Here is a 21,740-nt window from a genome sequence, read left to right as displayed (position 1 = left end):
GACGTTTCGCCCACATCTATAGATATTATTATTATTATTATAAGCCAAAACAAGCTTGCTCCCTCCTCAATATGACTTCCCCTCTCACCTCTTCATCCATGGCCTTCACCAGAAGCATTCTCTCCTGACGTTTCGCCCACATCTATAGATATTATTATTATTATTATAATAATAAGCCAAAACAAGCTTGCTCCCTCCTCAATATGACTTCCCCTCTCACCTCTTCATCCATGGCCTTCACCATGTCTCCTCTCAACCTTCTCTTCTACATGCCTAGCTCTTCAAGCCGCTCCTCATAGAGATTGTTCTCCAGGCCCTTGATCCCGGACACATTCCATCTTAAAGAGTCAATGGTGAGGCCCAGACACATTCCATCTTCATGTCTCCCCTCCGCCTTCTCTTCTACAGGCTAAAACAGGCCTAGCTCTTCAAGCCGCTCCTCATAGCGATTGTGATCTTCTTAAGAGTCAAATGGTGAGGCCCAGAATTGGACACAGTGTCAATGGTGAGGCCCAGAATTGGACACGGTGTGGTTCCGGGTGTGGTCCGGCTTAGAATAAGATTCTGATCCCGGATCTATACCGGGCTAGTTTCCTTGCCAAGAAGGGATAGGCCTCGCCTGTGGTGTTTCCATGGAGACGGCGCTAGAAATTTACCTCAGACTCCGGAACGCTTCTGCGCATGCTCCGGCCTCCCAAGCCGAGGAGGCGGCGCTCTTCTGCGCATGTCAGCCTTTCTTCGTCTCGCTCGCCCCCCTTTTTGTCGTTGTCAGTGGACGCGTCCGCAGTCATGGCGGCCGAGGAGGAGGGCGAGACCATTTCCATTGCAGGTGGGTGTGTCGTTGGGTTACTTTTACCTCAGGAATGGGACAAGTTTTGGGCCTTCTTTGCAGGGGTTTTGGACTGCAACTCCCACCATTCCTCACAGCCTCAGGCCTTTTCCTTTTCCCCCTCAGCCGCTTAAGCGGCTGAGGGGGAAAAGGAAAAGGCCTGAGGCTGTGAGGAATGGTGGGAGTTGCAGTCCAAAACCCCTGCAAAGAAGGCCCAAACTCGGCCCAGGCCTGCTCTGTCTATATATCTATATATAAATCAAGATATAGAAGTCTGCTTCTACCACAAAGGCCGTTGCGAGGTGAAGTGGCCCTCCTTGATGTGGGGTGAAGTGGCCCTCCTTGATGTGGGGTGAAGTGGCCCTCCCTGAAACCCCTCGCCATGGTGAGTTCCTACTGAAGGGAGAAAGTAGGCCTTTTCTCAGAGCTGGGAAAAGGAGAGGAAAAAAATGCTATGCTAATAATATAATATGTATATATAGTATATTGTATATAATATACAATATAATACGCAATGATATATAATAATATAATATATTGTATAATAATATGTATGTATAGTATATAGTATATAATATAATATGCAATGATATATAGTAATATAATACATTGTATAATAATATAATATGTATATATAGTGTATTGTATATAATATAATATGCAATGATATATAGTAATATATATTGTATGATAATATAATATGTATTATGTCTACATACTATATTGTATATAATATACAATATAATACGCCATGATGTATAATAATATAATATATTGTATAATAATATATATATATAGTATATTGTATATAATATAATACGCAAGGATATATAATAATATAATATATTGTATAATAATTTAATATGTATGTATAGTATATTGTATATAATATAATATGCAATGATATATAGTAATATAATATATTGTATAATAATATAATATGTATGTATAGTATATTGTATATAATATAATATGCATTGATATATAGTAATATAATATATTGTATAATAATATAATATGTATTATGTATATATAGTATATTGTATATAATATACAATATAATATGCAATGATATATAATAATATAATATGTATTATGTATATATAGTATATTGTATATAATATAATATGCAATGATATATAATAATATAATATATTGTATAATAATAATATACAATAGAATAGCAATGATGTATAATAATATAATATATTGTATAATAATATATGTATATATAGTACATATCGTATATAATATAATACGCAATGAAATATAGTAATATAATATATTGTATACTAATATATGTATTATGTCTACATAGTATATTGTATATAATATATAATATAATATGCAATGATATATAGTAATATAATATATTGTATAATAATATATGTATGTATAGTATATTTTATATAATATAATATGCATTGATATATAGTAATATAATATATTGTATAATAATATAATATGTATTATGTCTACATAGTATATTGTATATAATATACAATATAATACACCATGATGTATAATAATATAATACAGTAGAGTCTCACTAATCCAAGCCTTGCTTATCCAAGCCTCTGGATAATCCAAGCCATTTTTGTAGTCAATGTTTCCAATATATCGTGATATTTTGGTGCTAAATTCGTAAATACAGTAATTACAACATAACATTACTGCGTATTGAACTACTTTTTCTGTCAAATTTGTTGTATAACATGAAGTTTTGGTGCTTAATTTGTAAAATCATAACCTAATTTGATGTTTAATAGGCTTTTCCTTGATCAGTCCTTATAATCCAAGATATTCGCTTATCCAAGCTTCTGCCGGCCCGTTTAGCTTACATTAGTGAGACTCTACTGTATATTGTATAATAATTTAATATGTATATATAGTATATTGTATATAATATAATACACAATGATATATAGTAATATAATATATTGTATGATAATATATGTATTATGTCTACATAGTATATTGTATATAATATAATATGCAGTGATATATAATAATATAATATATTGTATGATAATATGATATGAATTATGTCTACATAGTATATTGTATATAATATACAATATAATACGCCATGATGTATAATAATATAATATATTGTATGATAATATAATATGTATTATGTATATATTGTATATAATATAATATGCAATGATATATAGTAATATAATATACTGCATGATAATATAATATGTATTATGTACATATAGTATGTTGTATATAATATACAATATAATATGCCATGATGTATAATAATATAATATATTGCATGATAATATAATATGTATTATGTCTACATAGTATATTGTATATAATATACAATATAATACGCCATGATGTATAATAATATAATATATTGTATGATAATATAATATGTATTATGTATATATAGCATATTGTATATAAGATAAAATATAATAATCAATAAAGTATAATAATATAATATATTGTATGATAATATATGTATTATGTAGATATAGTATATTGTATATAATATACAATATAATATGTCATTATGTATAATAATATAATATATTATATGATAATATAATATGTATTATGTCTACATAGTATATTGTATATAATATACAATATAATATGCCATGATGTATAATAATATAATATATTGTATAATAATATAATATGTATTATGTATATATAGTATATTGTACATAATATACAATATAATATGCCAGCTTCAAAGCCTGGCTGCTTCCTGCCTGGGGGAATCCATTGTTGGGGCCATTTGTTAGATCTTCTCAATTCCCACATTGTCTTAGACATGGAAGCTGAGGATTTCTAGGAGTTGCAGTCTTCAAAGAAAACTGTTGTCCACAGAAGCTTGGCATAGACCTCCTCTGCCTGTTTTCGTGCCTGGTGTGTTTTTGTTTGTACAAGAGACGCACGTGCCTTTTGCAGAGGAGAGGGAGGGACGTGGGTCCCGAAAGACGTGGCAACAGCTCAGCGGCTCCCCTTTCAAAAGGCCTATTTTATAACACTATAAAAACAGGTTAAAGTCATTTCCCCCCAATCTATTTGTGTTCCAAGGAATGTCCAAAGGTAAATATATAATGATTTTATTGCTGAGTATTGCTGAGTTGTCCTTTGGCTGTTGAATCTGTGCGTGAGAGGGAGATGTGGGATTTTCTGGAGAAAAAAACCATAATTTTTCCTAGTGCTAGAACTCCCTCTTTCTTACGCACAGATGCAAATCTCGATTGCCATTGTTTTTAAGACACTGCACGCACGTCTGTTGCTTGATGCCAAAGCGCATTTGTGTTCGAGATCCTCACTGCTTGAAGAGCTGAAAGGCAACGTTGCACGTGCATGAAGAATTTATAATTGCCAGGTCTATTGCCTGGGGAGGTAAAAACCAGTTGCAGTTTGAAACCATCCAGTTTGACTGGTATTGTGTCATAGTTGATATTGCTAATTGATTTTATGATCATGTTTTTGAGTTGGATTTTCTTGTAGTGGGATGCAAGAAAGTTAAAGATATTTCCTCTGAAAGTTTTGCCTTTCTTTGAGCATGATTTATTTGTTACCTGTTGTCGCCGTCGTCATTACTATTCCTTGTGTTTCCCAGTTTTGACACTCGGTATTATCATTAATATAATTGTTGTTGTTGTTGTTATATGGTCTCCCACAAAAATAATATTGGGCTACTTCCAGTTTTGACACTCAGTATTATCATTAATAGAATTGTTGTTGTTATTATTATTATTATTTTGTCTCCCACAAAAATAATATTGGGCTACTTCCAGTTTTGACACTCAGTATTATCATTAATAGAATTGTTGTTGTTATTATTATTATTATTTTGTCTCCCACAAAAATAATATTGGGCTACTTCCAGTTTTGACACTCGGTATTATCATTAATAGAATTGTTGTTGTTGTTGTTGTTATTATTTGGTCTCCCACAAAAATAATATTGGGCTACTTCCAGCTTTGACACTCGGTATTATCATTAATAGAATTGTTGTTGTTGTTGTTGTTATTATTATTTGGTCTCCCACAAAAATAATATTGGGCTACTTCCAGTTTTGACAGTATTATCATTAATAGAATTGTTGTTGTTGTTGTTGTTGTTATTTGGTCTCCCACAAAAATAATATTGGGCTACTTCCAGTTTTGATACTCGGTATTATCATTAATATAATTGTTGTTGTTGTTGTTATTATTATTATTATTATTGTTTGGTCTCCCACAAAAATAATATTGGGCTACTTCCAGGTGTAGTCGTGGCAATCTGGTTTGCAATCGTGGGAGTTGACTAAGAGAGAAATTGGGACATTGTAAAAGCCGCTGAAAGAGAATAATAATAATAATAATAATAATAATAATAATAATAATAATAATAATAATGTTCAACTTGTGATTTTGTGATACGAAATCCAGCATGTCTATCTTGTTTGCTGTGTCATAATAAAATAATAATAATAATAATACAGTATTAAGATTGTTATTATTCCATTTAGTGGACACTTGTTAGTTCAAGTCGTTGGGAACCCATTTTTTCTTATAGTTGTTGTTGCTGTATCATTATCCAATAACACAGTCCCAAGCTTACAAGCTGCCATTATTACTATTATCATTATTGTTGTTACTGTTCTCATTATTATTAGCCAGTGAATTTCAGAAGGCTAATAATAATGATAACGGTTATGATAACGGGTTTATGGCTGTATTTAATATGTGGTTTTATAGATGTATTTATTTAACTGTGGGGTGCCCTGCCTCAAGCTAAAGGGCAGGTAATAAATAAAAATGTATTATTATATTATATTAGCATTATTATTAAATAATAATAATATAGCTCAGAGAATCATTCAGCACGTATTGTCACTTGAAATTTTAATAAAAATAATAATAATGCTGTTCAGAGAATCCTCCAGCATGTATTGTCACTTGGAATGTAACAACAACAACAACAACAACAACAACAATAATAAAGTTATTCAGAGAATCCTCTAGCAAATATTGCCACTTGGAATTTAGTAATAATAATATAGTTTAGAGAATCCTCCAGCATGTATTGTCACTTGGAATGTATTAGCAATAATAATAATAATAATAATAATAATAATAATAATAATAATGCTGTTCAGAGAATCCTCCCGCATGTATTGTCACTTGGAATGTAATAACAACAACAACAACAACAACAACAACAACAAACCTATTCAGAGAATCCTCTAGCAAATATTGCCACTTGGAATTTAGTAATAATAATATAGTTTAGAGCAGGGGTCCCCAAACTTTTAAAACAGGGGGCCAGTTCCTGATCCTTCAGACAGTTGGAGGGCCGGGCTATAGTTGGACACCAAGCAATAATAATAATAATAATAATAATAATAATAATAATAATAATAATAATAATAAATAACAACAACAATAATAATATCAAAGAGGGTTGGAAGAGACCCTTTGGGCCATTGAGTCCAATCCCCTTCTGCCTCTGTGCACCAAAAGCACAAGCAAAGCACCCCTGACAGATGGCCACCCAGCCTCAATGTTAATAATAATAATAATAATAATAATATCAAAGAGGGTTAGAAGAGACCCTTTGGGCCATTGAGTCCAATCCTCTTCTGCCTCTGTGCACCAAGAGCACAAGCAAAGCACCCCTGACAGATGGCCACCCAGCCTCAATGTTAATAATAATAATAATAATAATAATAATAATAATAATAATAATAATAATAAAGAGGGTTGGAAGAGACCCTTTGGGCCATTTAGTCCAACCCCCTTCTGCCTCTGTGCACCAAAAGCACAAGCAAAGCACCCCTGACAGATGGCCACCCAGCCTCAATGTTAATAATAATAATAATAATAATAATAATAATAATAATAATAATAAAGAGGGTTGGAAGAGACCCCTTGGGCCATTTAGTCCAACCCCCTTCTGCCTCTGTGCACCAAAAGCACAAGCAAAGCACCCCTGACAGATGGCCACCCAGCATCAATGTTATTAATAATAATAAGGGTTGTAAGAGAAGAAGAGACCCCTTGGGTCATTTAGTCCAACCCGCTTCTGCCCTTGTGCCGTGGGGGCCAGATAAATAGCTTCGATGGGTCGCATCCGGCCCCCGGGCCTTAGTTTGGGGACCCCTGGTTTAGAGAATCCTCCAGTATGTATTGTCACTTGGAATGTATTAGCAATAATAATAATAATAATAATAATAATAATACATCTCACAGTCCTAGACACTTGAGAAGTGTTCGACTTGTGATTTTGTGAAACGAAATCCAGCATATCTATCTTGTTTGCTGTGTCATAATAAATTAATAATAATGCTGTTCAGAGAATCCTCCAGCAAGTATTGCCACTTGGAATTTAATAATAATAATATTAATAATGATATAAAATCAATGTAATTGAGCCTGATAGACTCCCAAAATTGTGCCTGTCTCCTGCTCCTTAAGTGACCAAGTAAAAAAGAGTGCTATATTTATTTATTTATTTATTTATTTATTTATTTATTTATATTCCGCCCTTCTCACACCGAAGGGGACTCAGGGCGGATCACATTACACATATAGGCAAACATTCAATGCCTTTTAACATAGAACAAAGACAAGACAAACATGGCTCCGAGCGGGCCTCGAACTCATGACCTCCTGGTCAGAGTGATTCATTGCAGTGATTCATTGCAGCCGCTCTCCAGCCTGCGCCACAGCCTGAGCTTATACAAAGAATTTTGGGCATAGAAGCACAAAAAGTTATAGCCAACCTAAAATGGCTGAGTCAATATAAACATACCTTTCAGATTGCCAGCCATCTAAAAATGCAAATGCCAAAACATTTTAGGGAGGCCAAGACCCAAAAATAACATATAAAACGGTCCTGTATTTAAGCAAAACAATACGTTGGAGAACCACATATGTAATAATAATAATAATAATAACTTTATTTTTATACCCCGCCTCTATCTCCCCGGAGGGGACTCAGGGCGGCTTACATGGGGCCAAGCCCGAATAAAAACAGTAGCAGTATAAAACACAGCAATAGACAACAACTTGCACAATAATGAAAAAAAAAACATTAGCCAATAAAAAACAAGAACTAATAAAAACATGGATTAAAACTGAGAGATTGTAAAAGTAGACTGGGTAAGGTGCACCATATAAATATTGTAAACACAAGGTGACTGATAAAGTGCTGCAAATTCTGGAAGTGCAAATTGGGATGGGAATAGACCCTGTAAGGCTGATCGGGGTACATGGTAGGGGTGATAAGAAAATATGAAGTATATATTCAATTTTATCATATTTTAGAATGAACTTCCCTTTTCCTTTGCAGGGAATGGGACTGTCTTCAAGAGAAAGCACCCCAGGTTTCATGCAAGCGAGGTGAGCTTTGGGAGACGTCCTCAGCCTTGCCGAAGGAACTGACCGCGGCCCAGTCCTGCACGTGGCCGATGCGGGCAGAGCCCAAGGCCGGTCCCGTCCTCCAAGATGGCCACCGGTGGTCCGAGCCCGGACAGTCCCCTCCCGGATCCGAGCATGGCCGCCGCTGCTCTGCTCCCGGAGGAGAAGCCGCCCAGGAGCAAAGGCCTCCAGCTGGGCTCCCTCTTTCACGGCCGGAGCGAGAGGTTTGTCTTGGCCCGGAGTGACAGCGTGCCGGAGGAGAACGTCCTGAAGATCACCATCACCGAGACCACCGTCATTGAGTCCGATCTGGGCATCTGGAACTCCCATGCCCTCGTCTACCTCACCTTGTGGTTCTTCTTCAGCTTTTGCACACTCTTCCTGAACAAGTACATTCTGTCGCTGCTGGAGGGGGAGCCGAGCATGCTGGGTAATTATTCCCCCTCCCAAAAAACCCCTATATGATGCACAAATGCCTCCTATTTATTATTTTTTTTCTCGTGTCAGGAGCAACTTGAGTTGCTTCTGGAGTGAGAGAATTGGCCGTCTGCAAGGACGTTGCCGTCATCCGCACTCTCCCCAGGTGGGATTCGAACCTGGCAGCTTTCAGGTCAGCAACCCAACTTCAAGTCACTTAGTCCACTACGCCATCTGGGGGCTCCTAATAATATTAATAATAATAATAATAATAATAATAATAATAATATATAATAATAATAATATATTGTGTCTCTACCATCTCCAGTGTCATTACATTATATGTCCATATGTACATAATATCCATATACAGTAGAGTCTCACTTATCCAAGCCTCACTTATCCAACGTTCTGGATTATCCAACGCCTTTTTGTAGTCAATGTTTTCAATAAATCGTGATATTTTGGTGCTAAATTCGTAAATACAGTAATTACTACATAGCTTTACTGCGTATTGAACTACTTTTTCTGTCAAATTTGTTGTAAAACGTGATGTTTTGGTGCTTAATTTGTAAAATCATAACCTATTTTGATGTTTAATAGGCTTTTTCTTAATCTCTCCTCATTATCCAACATATTCGCTTATCCAACGTTCTGCCGGCCCGTTTATGTTGGATAAGTGAGACTCTACTGTAATAATAATAATAATATATTGTGTCTCTACCATCTCCAGTGTCATTACATTATATGTCCATATGTACATAATATCCATATACAGTAGAGTCTCACTTATCCAAGCCTCACTTATCCAACGTTCTGGATTATCCAACGCCTTTTTGTAGTCAATGTTTTCAATATATCGTGATATTTTGGTGCTAAATTCATAAATACAGTAATTACAACATAATATTACTGCGTATTGAACTACTTTTTCTGTCAAATTTGTTGTATAACATGATGTTATGGTGCTTAATTTGTAAAATCATAACCTAATTTGATGTTTAATAGGCTTTTTCTTAATCTCTCCTCATTATCCAACATATTCGCTTATCCAACGTTCTGCCGGCCCGTTTATGTTGGATAAGTGAGACTCTACTGTATGTCCATATGTACATAATATCCATATACAGTAGAGTCTCACTTATCCAAGACTCACTTATCCAAGGTTCTGGATTATCCAAGCCATTTTTGTAGTCAATGTTTTCAATATATCGTGATATTTTGGTGCTAAATTCATAAATACAGTAATTACAACATAATATTACTGCGTATTGAACTACTTTTTCTGTCAAATTTGTTGTATAACATGATGTTATGGTGCTTAATATTTTAAAATCATAACCTAATTTGATTTTTAATAGGCTTTTCCTTAATCCCTCCTTATTATCCAAGATATTCGCTTATCCAAGCTTCTGCCGGCCCGTTTAGCTTGGATAAGTGAGACTCTACTGTAGTTTTTTTTAATGAATATCTCATTGAATCTCAACAAATCAACGTTATAGTTTGTGGCAGCCACAAAAACGAAGTTTCTGTAGGATAATAATCACTTTCAAAGTGAGTACCGCACAGGAAATGACACTTTCAAACCAGGAACAGGGTTTTTTTTTTAAAGATATATATCTAATAATAATATATTGTGTTCTTGTAATCTCCAGTGACATTACATTATCTGTACATACATAATATCCATATTATAATAATAATAGTATATTGTGTTCCTGTTATCTCCAAATAAAGATATAAACATGTTCCTGTCATCTCCAGAGACTATATATATATATATATATATATATATATATATATATGAGACACACAAATATCTCATAATAATAATAATAATAATAATATATTGTGTTCCTACCATCTCCAGTGACATTACATTATTTTATTTATTTATTTATTTATTTACTACATTTATATCCCGCTCATAATATATTGTACATAATACATACATAATATCCATATAATAATAATATATTGTGTTCCTATTATCTCCATGTAAACATACATCTCCATATAATAATATATTGTGTTCCTGTCATTTCCAGAGATTGTGTGTGTGTATGTATGTGTATATATATATATATGACACACAGATATCTTCTAATATCAATATATTGTGTTCCTACCATCTCCAGTGACATTACATTATATGTATACATAATACATACACATACACACACACATATATTCCATCTAATAATAATAATAATAATAATAATAATAATAATAATAATAATAATAATAATATATTGTGGAATCTGCCTTGAGTCCCCTCGGGGAGATAGGGTGGAATACAAATAAAAGTCTAACAATAGGATGCCTGACCATGATTATTTTGCACTTTATTGACTGTTTTAACTGTGAAACTACCTCTCCCATGTTGAAGTTTTCTGCACTCTGGCCCAGATCCGTGTTTTTAGCCTTCCCGTTTTTAATCATTTTATGCTGTATGCCGACTTTTATGACTGCTTACTGATGTTGATGTTTTATTGATGCGACATTTGTTTTATTCTCGATATTTGTTTTATTGTTTTATTGCTGCTGTTGTATTGTTGTCGAGCGTGGCCCCATGTAAGCCACTCCGAGTCCCCCCGGGGAGATGGGGTGGAGTATAAAAATAAAGTTATTATTATTATTATATTTTATTTTTCATATTTTGTTACATGGTGTTATTTGTGAATTTAATTCGTAAATATGGGCTCCCTAGGCATCTCTATATCTTCAGAGCAACACTGTGGCCAGAGGCAGGGAACCATCGACACGCTTCCTTGGTAGAAGAATGGGATTACAATTGAATGAATATGTGGATGTTTCCCTTTGTAGATTTGATTATTTGTTGCCCTGTTTGCCCTGTTTCTGGGTATAATTAACCTGCTGAAGTTGCAATAGTTGTAATCGAAACCATCTTCTGAATCAAAGTGTTTGCTGCTGGACTGGATGGTCCTTAGGGTCTCTTCCAACTTTAGAATTCTATAATTCTGTGATTACATGCTCTGGGAATGAACATGGGGCAAAAAAGAGGAGGCAGATATATATCTTATTTTGGGCTCCTTTGTGGTCCAGGCGCCGTCCAGATGCTCTCCACCACTTTCATTGGCTGTGTCAAGATGTTTGTCCCCTGCTGCTTATACCAGCACAAGGCCCGCCTCTCGTACCCTCCCAACTTCATCATGATCATGTTGTTTGTTGGTCTGATGAGGTAAGAAGCGGCGTGATTTTTGTCTTCACTGATTTATTATGACACTATTTATTTATTTACTACATTTATATCCCGCTCTTCTCACCCCAAAAGGGACTCAGAGCGGCTTACAAATCAAATGTACATACAATATATTATCAGCACAGCACAATATAAGCATTAAATTACGATATTGTACTATATCATTATATGGTAATATTATTAGTAATATTACATTTAATATATAATATATACAAGCTCTGCCCGGCCACGCGTTGCTGTGGCAAAGTCTGGTGGTATGGAAAATAAAGTATTGAGGAATTGGTGGTAGTTAAGGTAAAGGGTAAAGGTTTTCTCCTGACATTAAGTCCAGTTGTGTCCGACTGCACACTGAAGTGGATTATATGGCAGTGTGGAGTCAAGATAATATAAGCAGATAATATAAGATTATAAATGGGTTATATAGCTGTGTGGAAGGGCCTTGAATCTACACTGCCATATAATCCAGTTAAAATCATATAATCTGTATTTTATAGGCAGTGTGGAAGAGGCCTAAGTGAGGCCTAACTCTGCCTGTCCCCTGGGCTGAGTGGGTTGCTAGGAGACCAAGTGGGCGGAGCTTAGCCTTCTAACTGGCAGCAATTGGATAAAAACAATTATTCCTCTCCCTCTAATTAGGACTTTATTTTTCTTTTCTTTTTGTTGTATGAACGTAGAGGCATGGATGAGGGGTTGTGCTGCCAAGTTTAGTGTTTCTGGGATGTGTAGTTTTGTTGTTTTGTCCTAGGCCGAAATTTCATTACCCTTTTATATATATAGACTAGAGCTTATATACTTCTCGCTTGCTCTATTATTATTATTATTATTATTATTATTATTATTATTATTATTATTATTGCCTTAAGCGAGTTATTCTTTCAGGTTTGCCACGGTTGTCTTGGGCCTGGTTAGTCTGAAGAACGTGGCCGTGTCCTTCGCCGAGACGGTGAAAAGCTCGGCCCCCATTTTCACAGTGATCATGTCCCGCATGATATTGGGGGAATATACTGGTAAGCAGCAGGGAAGAAGAATATGTGTCCATCATATAGCATAGGGCAGCCATTTCTCATTCTTTGCCTCTGTCGCTCCTGCCAACAAACACACACACAATCTGTCCATTAGGATGGACAGATTTAAATTAGTTTTATATCTATATCTATATGTGATCTATATTTATTTTGAATTTTTGTATTGTCTTACATTTGTCCGGCCGAGTGTTAGCTACTCTAAGTCCCTCAATGAGGGAGAGAGGGCGGGTATAAAACAAAGTAAATAAATATATTATTGCGTATTTTATTAATTTATTTATTTACTTACCCCAAATGGAACTCAGAGCGACTTCCAGACTGTCAATAATTCAGTGCCACAGCAAACATAAAACATAGAAATACAAAATACACTGTACATTAAAATCAGTAAAAATGATAAAAATCATAGCATATCACCATGTTAAACTGTTAAAACAACACCAGATCCGTTTTAGCACAGTGATAAGTGTCCATTCGTTTGTTTATTTTTGCTTTTGTCTTTTATTGTTGGTATGGTGAAACAGATCTATCTACAATAATACATATAATAATTATTATTACTGTTAATAAATACATACTGTATATACTCTAGTATAAGCCTAGTTTTTCAGCCCTTTTTTAGGACTAAAAAAGCCCCCCTTGGTTTATACTTGCGTGAGGATCCTGGCTGGCTTATATTTGGGTCAGCTTATACTCGAGAATATGTGGTACATTTATTATTTTTCTCTATTATTATTGACATTATTACATTTATTATTTTACTCTATTATTATTACATTTATTATTGTACTCTATTATTGTTGCTACTATTACATTTATTTTACTTTATTTTTATTATTATGAATACATTTATTATTTCACTCTGATCTTATTATTATGATGACATGTATTATTTTACTCTATTATTATTAAAAGGATACATAAGCACATTTACATTGAAGAAGATGAGAAGAATGATTTGATCAGAGTTGGGCGGTTGTATCTTAAATTAGAGCTTGGTGTAAATATTCAAAAACATTTAACCTACCGATGCCTCAATTCATGTAACTTTTGGTATCTACAGTAGAGTCTCACTTATCCAAGACTCGCTTATCCAACATTCTGGATTATCCAACGCATTTTTGTAGTCAATGTTTTCAATACATCATGATATTTTGGTGCTAAATTTGTAAATACAGTAATTACTACATAGCATTACTGTGTATTGAACTAATTTTTCTGTCAAATTTGTTGTCTAACATGATGTTTTGGTGCTTAATTTGTAAAATCATAACCTAATTTGGTGTTTAATAGGCTTCTCCTTAATATCTCCTTATTATCCAACATATTCGCTTATCCAACATTCTGCTGGCCCGTTTATGTTGGATAAGTGAGACTCTACTGTATTATTACATTTATTATTGTACTCTATTATTGTTGCTACTATTACATTTATTTTACTTTATTTTTTAATTATTATTAATACATTTATTATTTTACTCTGATCTTATTATTATGATGACATGTATTATTTTACTCTATTACTATTAAAAGGATACATAAGCACATTTACATTGAAGAAGATGAGAATAATGATTTGATCAGAGTTGGACAGTCGTATCTTAAATTAGAGCTTGATGTAAATATTCAAAAACATTTAACCTACTGATGCCTCAATTCATGTAATTTTTGGTATCTATTTTTATTTCTGAAATTTCCCAGCCTCGGCTTATACTTGAGTCAATGATTTACCAGTTTTTTTGTGGTAAAATTAGATGCCTCAGCTTATATTCGGGTTGGCTTATATTCGAGTATATACGGTATTTATTAATATGCCTGCCTCTACTCTTAGCTCAAGGCATAGTTAAAACACATCATCTTATAAAAACATTCAGAAAAAGACATAGACTAACACATACGGTATTTCTGTAAAATATGCATATCACAATAAACAGAACAATTTAAAGTTGAGGCTACGGCTTGGCATTATTTCAGAACCACTAGCTCCCCATGGCTCCTTACCTTTCTGGAAACTTAAGCCATTTTTTGACATCACTATCCTGGATCAAGACCTATGTCAAGCATATTCAGTTGTGTGATGGTCTTGTTGTGGCTGTTTTATGGTGACAGCGTTCCATGTTGGTTTTTAATGTTTTTCCCTGCTTTCTCTGCCTTTTGTCTGTGATGCATCTAGGTCTGTTAGTGAACCTCTCCCTCCTTCCCGTAATGGGAGGCCTTGCTCTGTGCACCGCGACGGAGCTGAGCTTCAACGTCCTGGGCTTCTCTGCAGCTTTGTCGACTAACATCATGGACTGGTATATAGATACGGATTTCATGACCTTCATCATCGTTCACATTGAATGTCCGCAATTATCTTATTTCTTCCCATTTAGGCTTAGAAATAAATGTAGTTTCCTTTCCCTCCTTACAGCTTGCAGAATGTGTTCTCCAAAAAGCTGCTCAGTGGAGACAAGTACCGTTTCTCGTAAGTTTCTCCCGTATTTGCTTGCTTTTATTGTCTGATTATTGGTTTTATTGGTTTTATTGTTTTGTTTTATTGTTCTGTTCGGGCTTGGCCCCATGTAAGCCGCCCCGAGTCACTTCGGGGAGATGGGGCGGGGTATAAGAATAAAATTATTATTACTATTATTATTATATTTTAAAATACTGTTTATATTTAATCCTGTTTTAATGTTTACATATTTGTATATTTTAAATTGTATGCTAATGCTTTTTCTGTTAAGCTACTTTGGGTCTCCTTTGGGAGAGATAAAGCAGGATATTGTTATTATTAATTTGATGGCTTTAGGGGGAAACCAGATTGTTTATAACCTGATAAACCTAAATCTAAGCTACATAAGGTTACTTTTGGAAATGTTGGTTTGGGTTATAGAGGTTTCTCTGCTTGTGGGTGAACTACAACTCCAAGAAAGAAAAGTCAAGTTTCCCCCAAACCCCTTGAGTAATCAAATTTTGGCATATCACATAGATGTGCCAAGTTGGGTCCAGATCCATCAGTGTTTGAGTTCACAATGCTTTCTGGATGTAGGTGAATTACAACTCCCACAAATTACTGTATATACTCAAAAATAAATAAATACATACATACATATAATATTCATATGAATATTATAATGTAATTCAATATATTAATAATAATACGATATAATAATATTAATTATATATTATATACTAAATGTAATATTACTAATCATATTACAGTATAGTGGTATAGTATAATATCATATATAATGATTATTATTATTACATTTATTATTTTACTCTATTATTATTAATACATTTATTATTTCACTCTGACATTATTACATTTATTATTTTACTCTATTATTGTTGCTACTGTTAAATTTATTTTACCCTATTTTTATTATTATTATTAATACATTCATTATTTCACTCTGTTCTTATTATTATTATATTTATTTTACTCTATTGTTGCTACTATTACATTTATTTTACTCTATTATTATTATTAATACATTAATTATTTCACTCTGATCTTATTATTATTATTACATTTATTATTTTACTCTATTATTGTTGCTACTATTACATTTATTTTACTCTTTTTTATTATTATTAATACATTCATTATTTCACTCTGATCTTATTATTATTATTACATTTATTATTTTACTCTATTATTGTTGCTACTATTACATTTATTTTACTCTTTTTTATTATTATTAATACATTCATTATTTCACTCTGAGCTTATTATTATTATTACATTTATTATTTTACTCTATTATTGTTGTTACTATTACATTTATTTTACTCTATGTTTATTATTATTAATACATTTATTATTTCACTCTGATCTTATTATTATTATTATTACATTTATTATTTTACTCTATTATTGTTGCTACTATTACATTTATTTTACTCTATTTTATTATTATTAATACATTCATTATTTCATTCTGATATTATTACATTTATTATTTTACTCTATTATTACATGTATTACTCTGTTATTATTATTATTACATGTATTATTTTACTCTATTATTAAAAATATACATAAGCACATTTACATGGAAGAAGATGAGAATAATGATTTAATCAGAGTTGGACAGTCTTATCTTAAATTAGAGCTTTATGTAAATATTTAAAAATAATGTAATTTTCTTGGTACAGTAGAGTCTCACTTATCCAAGACTCGCTTATCCAACATTCTGGATTATCCAACACATTTTTTTTAGTCAGTGTTTTCAATATATCGTGATATTTTGGTGCTAAATTTGTAAATACAGTAATTACTACATAGCATTACTGCGTATTGAACTACATTTTCTGTATAGGTACTATACATCCCAGTACCTATAACTCCCAAATGTCCAGGCCAATTCCCCTCAAAACTCATCAGTATTCAAATGTAGGCATATCGGCTATGCATGCCAGGTTTGGTCCAGATCTATCATGGTTTGGGTTCATAGTGTGCTCTGGATGTAAGTGAACTACAACTCGTATAAATCCCATTTTTTTCTTTTATGCTTTCAACACGCATTTGAGATCTATTATCCCCCGTTTCGACTTTGCACCTAGCTAACATCACTCTATTTCTTCTCCCGTCTCTTACAGCGCACCAGAACTGCAGTTCTATACTAGCGCTGCTGCCGTCATCATGCTGATCCCAGCTTGGATATTTTTCATGGTGAGAAACGGGTCAGGGGAAGCTTCTGTGAAACTAAATCACTAACTTTAACTTACACTTGATTTTTTTAAAAAGGCAAATAACCAGTCCTTTGCACTTTGAAAGATCCCAAGGTGTGATCAGGACATTGGCAGCTTTATTTATCCTTCTGTCTTATTTGTTTACGTGTCAGGATGTGCCAGTGATTGGAAAGAGCGGAAGGAGTTTCCAGTACAACCAGGACATTGTTGTGCTGCTCCTGATCGACGGAGTGCTTTTTCATTTGCAAAGTGTTACGGCCTACGCCTTGATGGGCAAAATTTCTCCCGTGACTTTCAGGTAAAAACACCATTCGGTTCTGGGGTAGAATTATTATTATTATTATTATTTCATGTCAGGAGCGACTTGAGAAACTGCAAGTCGCTTCTGGTATGAGAAAATTGGCCGTCTGCAAGGACATTGCCCAGGAGACATTGCCCGGATGTTTTGACACTGAGGCCTCTCTCACACTGAGGCCTCTCTCACACTGCCTCTCTCACACTGAGGTCTCTCTCACACTGAGGCTTCTCTCACACTGAGGCCTCTCTCACACTGAGGCTTCTCTCACACTTGGGCCTCTCTCACACTTGGGCCTCTCTCACACTGAGGCTTCTCTCACACTTGGGCCTCTTTCACACTGAAGCTTCTCTCACACTGAGGCCTCTCTCACACTGAGGCCTCTCTCACACTGAGGCTTCTCTCACACTTGGGCCTCTCTCACACTGAGGCTTCTCTCACACTGAGGCCTCTCTCACACTGAGGCCTCTCTCACACTGAGGCCTCTCTCACACTGAGACCTACAAAGCTACAAGCACACCTGCTTATATTAAACTATAGCGTTTGCTCAGTCATTGCATCCATTTAACCCTTTCAGTGCTTGACTCACATTTCTGTAATTAAAAATACCTAGTTATTTTTTACCATTTCTGATCAGTTTCTCCTCCCTTTCTTAGCGTCGCCAGCACAGTCAAGCACGCCCTGTCCATCTGGCTCAGCATCATTGTGTTCGGCAACAAAATCACCAGCCTCTCGGCCATCGGGACGGTGCTCGTGATAGTGGGAGTCCTGCTCTATAACAAAGCCAAGCAGCACCAGCAGGCCACCATCCAGAGCTTAGCGGCGGCCTCCTCCCCGCTCTCCCCACAGATGGCTAGCAAAGACACGGAGCCGCTGATTCCAACAGATTTAAAGCCGTACAAGGATTTTTCGCCGTGAACGTTTCGGTTTCCGGAAGTGCTTCCTCTAGGAGATCCACTGCCCCAACGCAGGGCAGGTTTTGGCATCCAGAAAGAAAGAGGATCACTGTCAGACCAGCAAAGCAGAATCGTAACCACTAGCGTGTCCCACTTGCTGCATCAACTCGGATCAACCACCTCTAGGAATGGATATCACTGCCTTTCCCTACACGAAGCGTCGAACCACTTGAAGCCGTAAATGCAATACAATGCAATATCTATTGGGACCAGGATTGGGAAACATTTTGCAAAAGGAATAAATAACGGCGGTTTTGTGATTGCGGCCGCCTGCAAGGAAGCAATAAACGAGGCTTTGAAAGTATATGAAGCCTGTTCCCAGAAGAGTATGGCAGTCTTGTATTCTCTTCAGAGATGGGAGGAATCATTCCTTAGTTTTCCATTCTGGATTATAATATATGGCCCTGGTTGTGATACAACCCTCTCCTATCCCTGAAGGCAAATGCGATGCAAGGACGAAGCTATTATCTTACGCCTGATCATACTAATGAAGCTGATACACTTTTTGTTAACCTCCACCCCTGCAAAGAAGAACTCCAAGCAAAATTTGGGTCGATATAATGGAAGAAGCAGCAGAATTAAGTAGAAAACTGAACAGGAATCTAGGTCTCGCCTACCAAAGACCCCTGTTTGTTTTGTCCCGTGCTCTGAGCTCTTGAGTTCTTGTTCTGTAGCTAAACATAAAGTGCTAGTAGCTGTCATTTCCTTCCTCCAACTAGTATTTGGCCCTATTGACAAACCATTTTCTCATAACAACTGGAAACCACCCAGAGATTTACCTGAAGGTTGTTTGCTATCCACCTTCTCCAGCTCTCCGTTTTGGTGGATTTGGTCTGTCCCAAAATACAGATAGTTGTTTACTTTGTTGTTGTTGTTTTTCTACAACAACATAGTTGAGATTTTTTTGATTTCCCGAAAGAAAGATGGCTCTTTACTTTGTTGTTGTTATGGTTTTTCTACAACCTAGTTGATATTTTTTGATCTCCCGAAAGAAAGATGGCTCTTTACTTTGTTGTTGCTATTGTTTTTCTACAACATAGTTGAGATTTTTTTGATTTCCCGAAAAAAAGATGGATCTTTACTTTGTTGTTGTTTTTATTGTTTTTCTACAATAGTTGAGATTTTTTTGGTCTCCCACAAAAATAAAATTGGGCTACTCCTGGTTGGAGTCGTGGCAATCTGAACCCAGTTTGCAATCGTGGACTAAGAGAGAGAGAGAAGCAGGGACGTTGTAAAAGCCACTGAAAGATTATTATTATTATTATTAGTGGTATTATTATTGTTATTTGGTCTCCCACAAAAATAAAATTGGGCTACTCCTGGTTGTAGTCGTGGCAATCTGAACCCGGTTTGCAATCGTGGACTAAGAGAAGTGGGGACATTGTAAAAGCCACTGAAAGATTATTATTATTATTATTGGTATTATTATTGTTATTTGGTCTCCCACAAAAATAAAATTGGGCTACTCCTGGTTGTAGTCGTGGCAATCTGAACCCGGTTTGCAATCGTGGACTAAGAGAAGTGGGGACGTTGTAAAAGCCACTGAAAGATTATTATTATTATTATTGGTATTATTATTGTCATTTGGTCTCCCACAAAAATAAAATTGGGCTACTCCTGGTTGTAGTCGTAGCAATCTGAACCCAGTTTGCAATCGTGGACTAAGAGAGAGAAGTGGTGACGTTGTAAAAGCCACTGAAAGATTATTATTATTATTATTATTGGTATTATTATTGTTATTTGGTCTCCCACAAAAATAATATTGGGCTACGCCCGGGTGTAGTCGTGGCAATCTGAACCCGATTTGCAATCTTGGAAGTTGACTAAGAGAGAGAAGTGGGGATGTTGTAAAAGCTGCAGAAAGATAACAATAATAATAATAATAATAATAATAATAATAATAATAATAATAATAATAATAATTTTATTTTTTGGGCTACGCCCGGGTGTAGTCATGGCAATCTAAGCCCTGTTTGCAATCGTGGGAGGTGACTAAGAAAGAGAAGCGGAGACGTTGTAAAAGCTGCTGAAAGAGAGTAACTAATAATAATAATACTGTAATAATACAGTAATAAGATTCTTTGATCTCGCACAAAAATAAAATTGGGCTACTCCTGGCGTAGTTGTGGCAATCTGAACCCGGTTTGCAATCGTGGGAATCGACTAAGAGTGAGAAGTGGGGACATTGTGAAAGCTGCAGAAAGATAATAATAATAATATAATTTTATTATTTGTATTATTATTATTGACATCATAATAATAATATACTCTTGTTATCTTCGGAGCTGTAGAGGCAACGTTGTTAAGCTTGACGTATTTTCTTTTTGACCTGTGGATGCCCATTTGTATTAAGATGCCAAGGGATAAGCTATGAGGCTTGGTTGCTGCACTGTTCCATTGGTTCCTTCTGTCTGTTTTGATAAAATAAAAAAATGACAATTTATATATATATATATAATTAAAATGTTGTTGGCTGGGTTCATTGGTATTCAGTAATATAACTGTAAGGATGTCGAAGCTTTGCTGGGAGATGTTAGCTGGCCCTGATTGTTTCCTGTCTGGAATTCCCCTGTTTTTAGAGTGTGGCTCGTTATTTACTGTTCCGATTATAGTTTTAAAAAACTGAATGGCCTTGCAGCTTCAAAACCTGGCTGCTTCCTGCCTTGGGAGGGAGGGATCCTTTATTTATATTTATTTATATAATTATATATTATTTATATTTATATCCCGCCCTGAGTCCCTTCAGGTGAGAAGGGCAGGATGTAATTATAAATAATAATTATAATTTATTATTATTATTATTATTATTATTATTATTATTATTATTATCTTGAACCAATCAGATAGATAGATAAATAGATAGACAGAAAAGACAATAGATAGAAAGATAGGTAGGTAGATAGGTAGGTACTGTAATTATAAATAATAAT

At 34.7% G+C, this 21,740-nt stretch overlaps 1 protein-coding gene and 1 long non-coding RNA gene across 3 annotated transcripts in view; one reads left to right on the top strand and one right to left on the bottom strand.

Moving 5' to 3' along the window:
* The window catches only part of LOC134294480 (uncharacterized), a 1,734-nt gene extending 990 nt beyond the window's left edge, over positions 1 to 744 (bottom strand). Inside the window, exon 1 of the long non-coding RNA XR_010001364.1 lies at positions 1 to 744. This exon is cut by the window's left edge and continues 560 nt beyond it. This is a non-coding gene — a long non-coding RNA (uncharacterized LOC134294480).
* slc35e2b (solute carrier family 35 member E2B) lies at positions 681 to 21,274 on the top strand. 2 transcript variants are annotated; one of them, XM_062965695.1, is made up of 9 exons: positions 681 to 829; positions 8,150 to 8,647; positions 11,701 to 11,836; positions 12,737 to 12,864; positions 15,056 to 15,176; positions 15,293 to 15,346; positions 17,467 to 17,539; positions 17,712 to 17,857; positions 18,511 to 21,274. In XM_062965695.1, the coding sequence occupies exons 2-9, from the start codon at positions 8,305 to 8,307 to the stop codon at positions 18,770 to 18,772; spliced, it is 1,263 nt and encodes a 420-aa protein (XP_062821765.1). In that variant the 5' UTR covers positions 681 to 829; positions 8,150 to 8,304; the 3' UTR covers positions 18,773 to 21,274. The 2 variants fall into 2 exon arrangements, with proteins under 2 accessions (XP_062821765.1, XP_062821766.1); XM_062965696.1 differs by lacking the exon at positions 681 to 829 and adding an exon at positions 1,072 to 1,214.
* The last annotated feature ends 466 nt before the right edge of the window (positions 21,275 to 21,740 follow it).

Source organism: Anolis carolinensis, unplaced genomic scaffold (assembly GCF_035594765.1).
Source record: "Anolis carolinensis isolate JA03-04 unplaced genomic scaffold, rAnoCar3.1.pri scaffold_15, whole genome shotgun sequence".
NCBI classification, from domain to species: domain Eukaryota; kingdom Metazoa; phylum Chordata; class Lepidosauria; order Squamata; family Dactyloidae; genus Anolis; species Anolis carolinensis.
The sequence above is the reverse complement of the archived record's forward strand: the minus strand, read 5'-3'. Positions and strand labels throughout refer to the sequence as shown.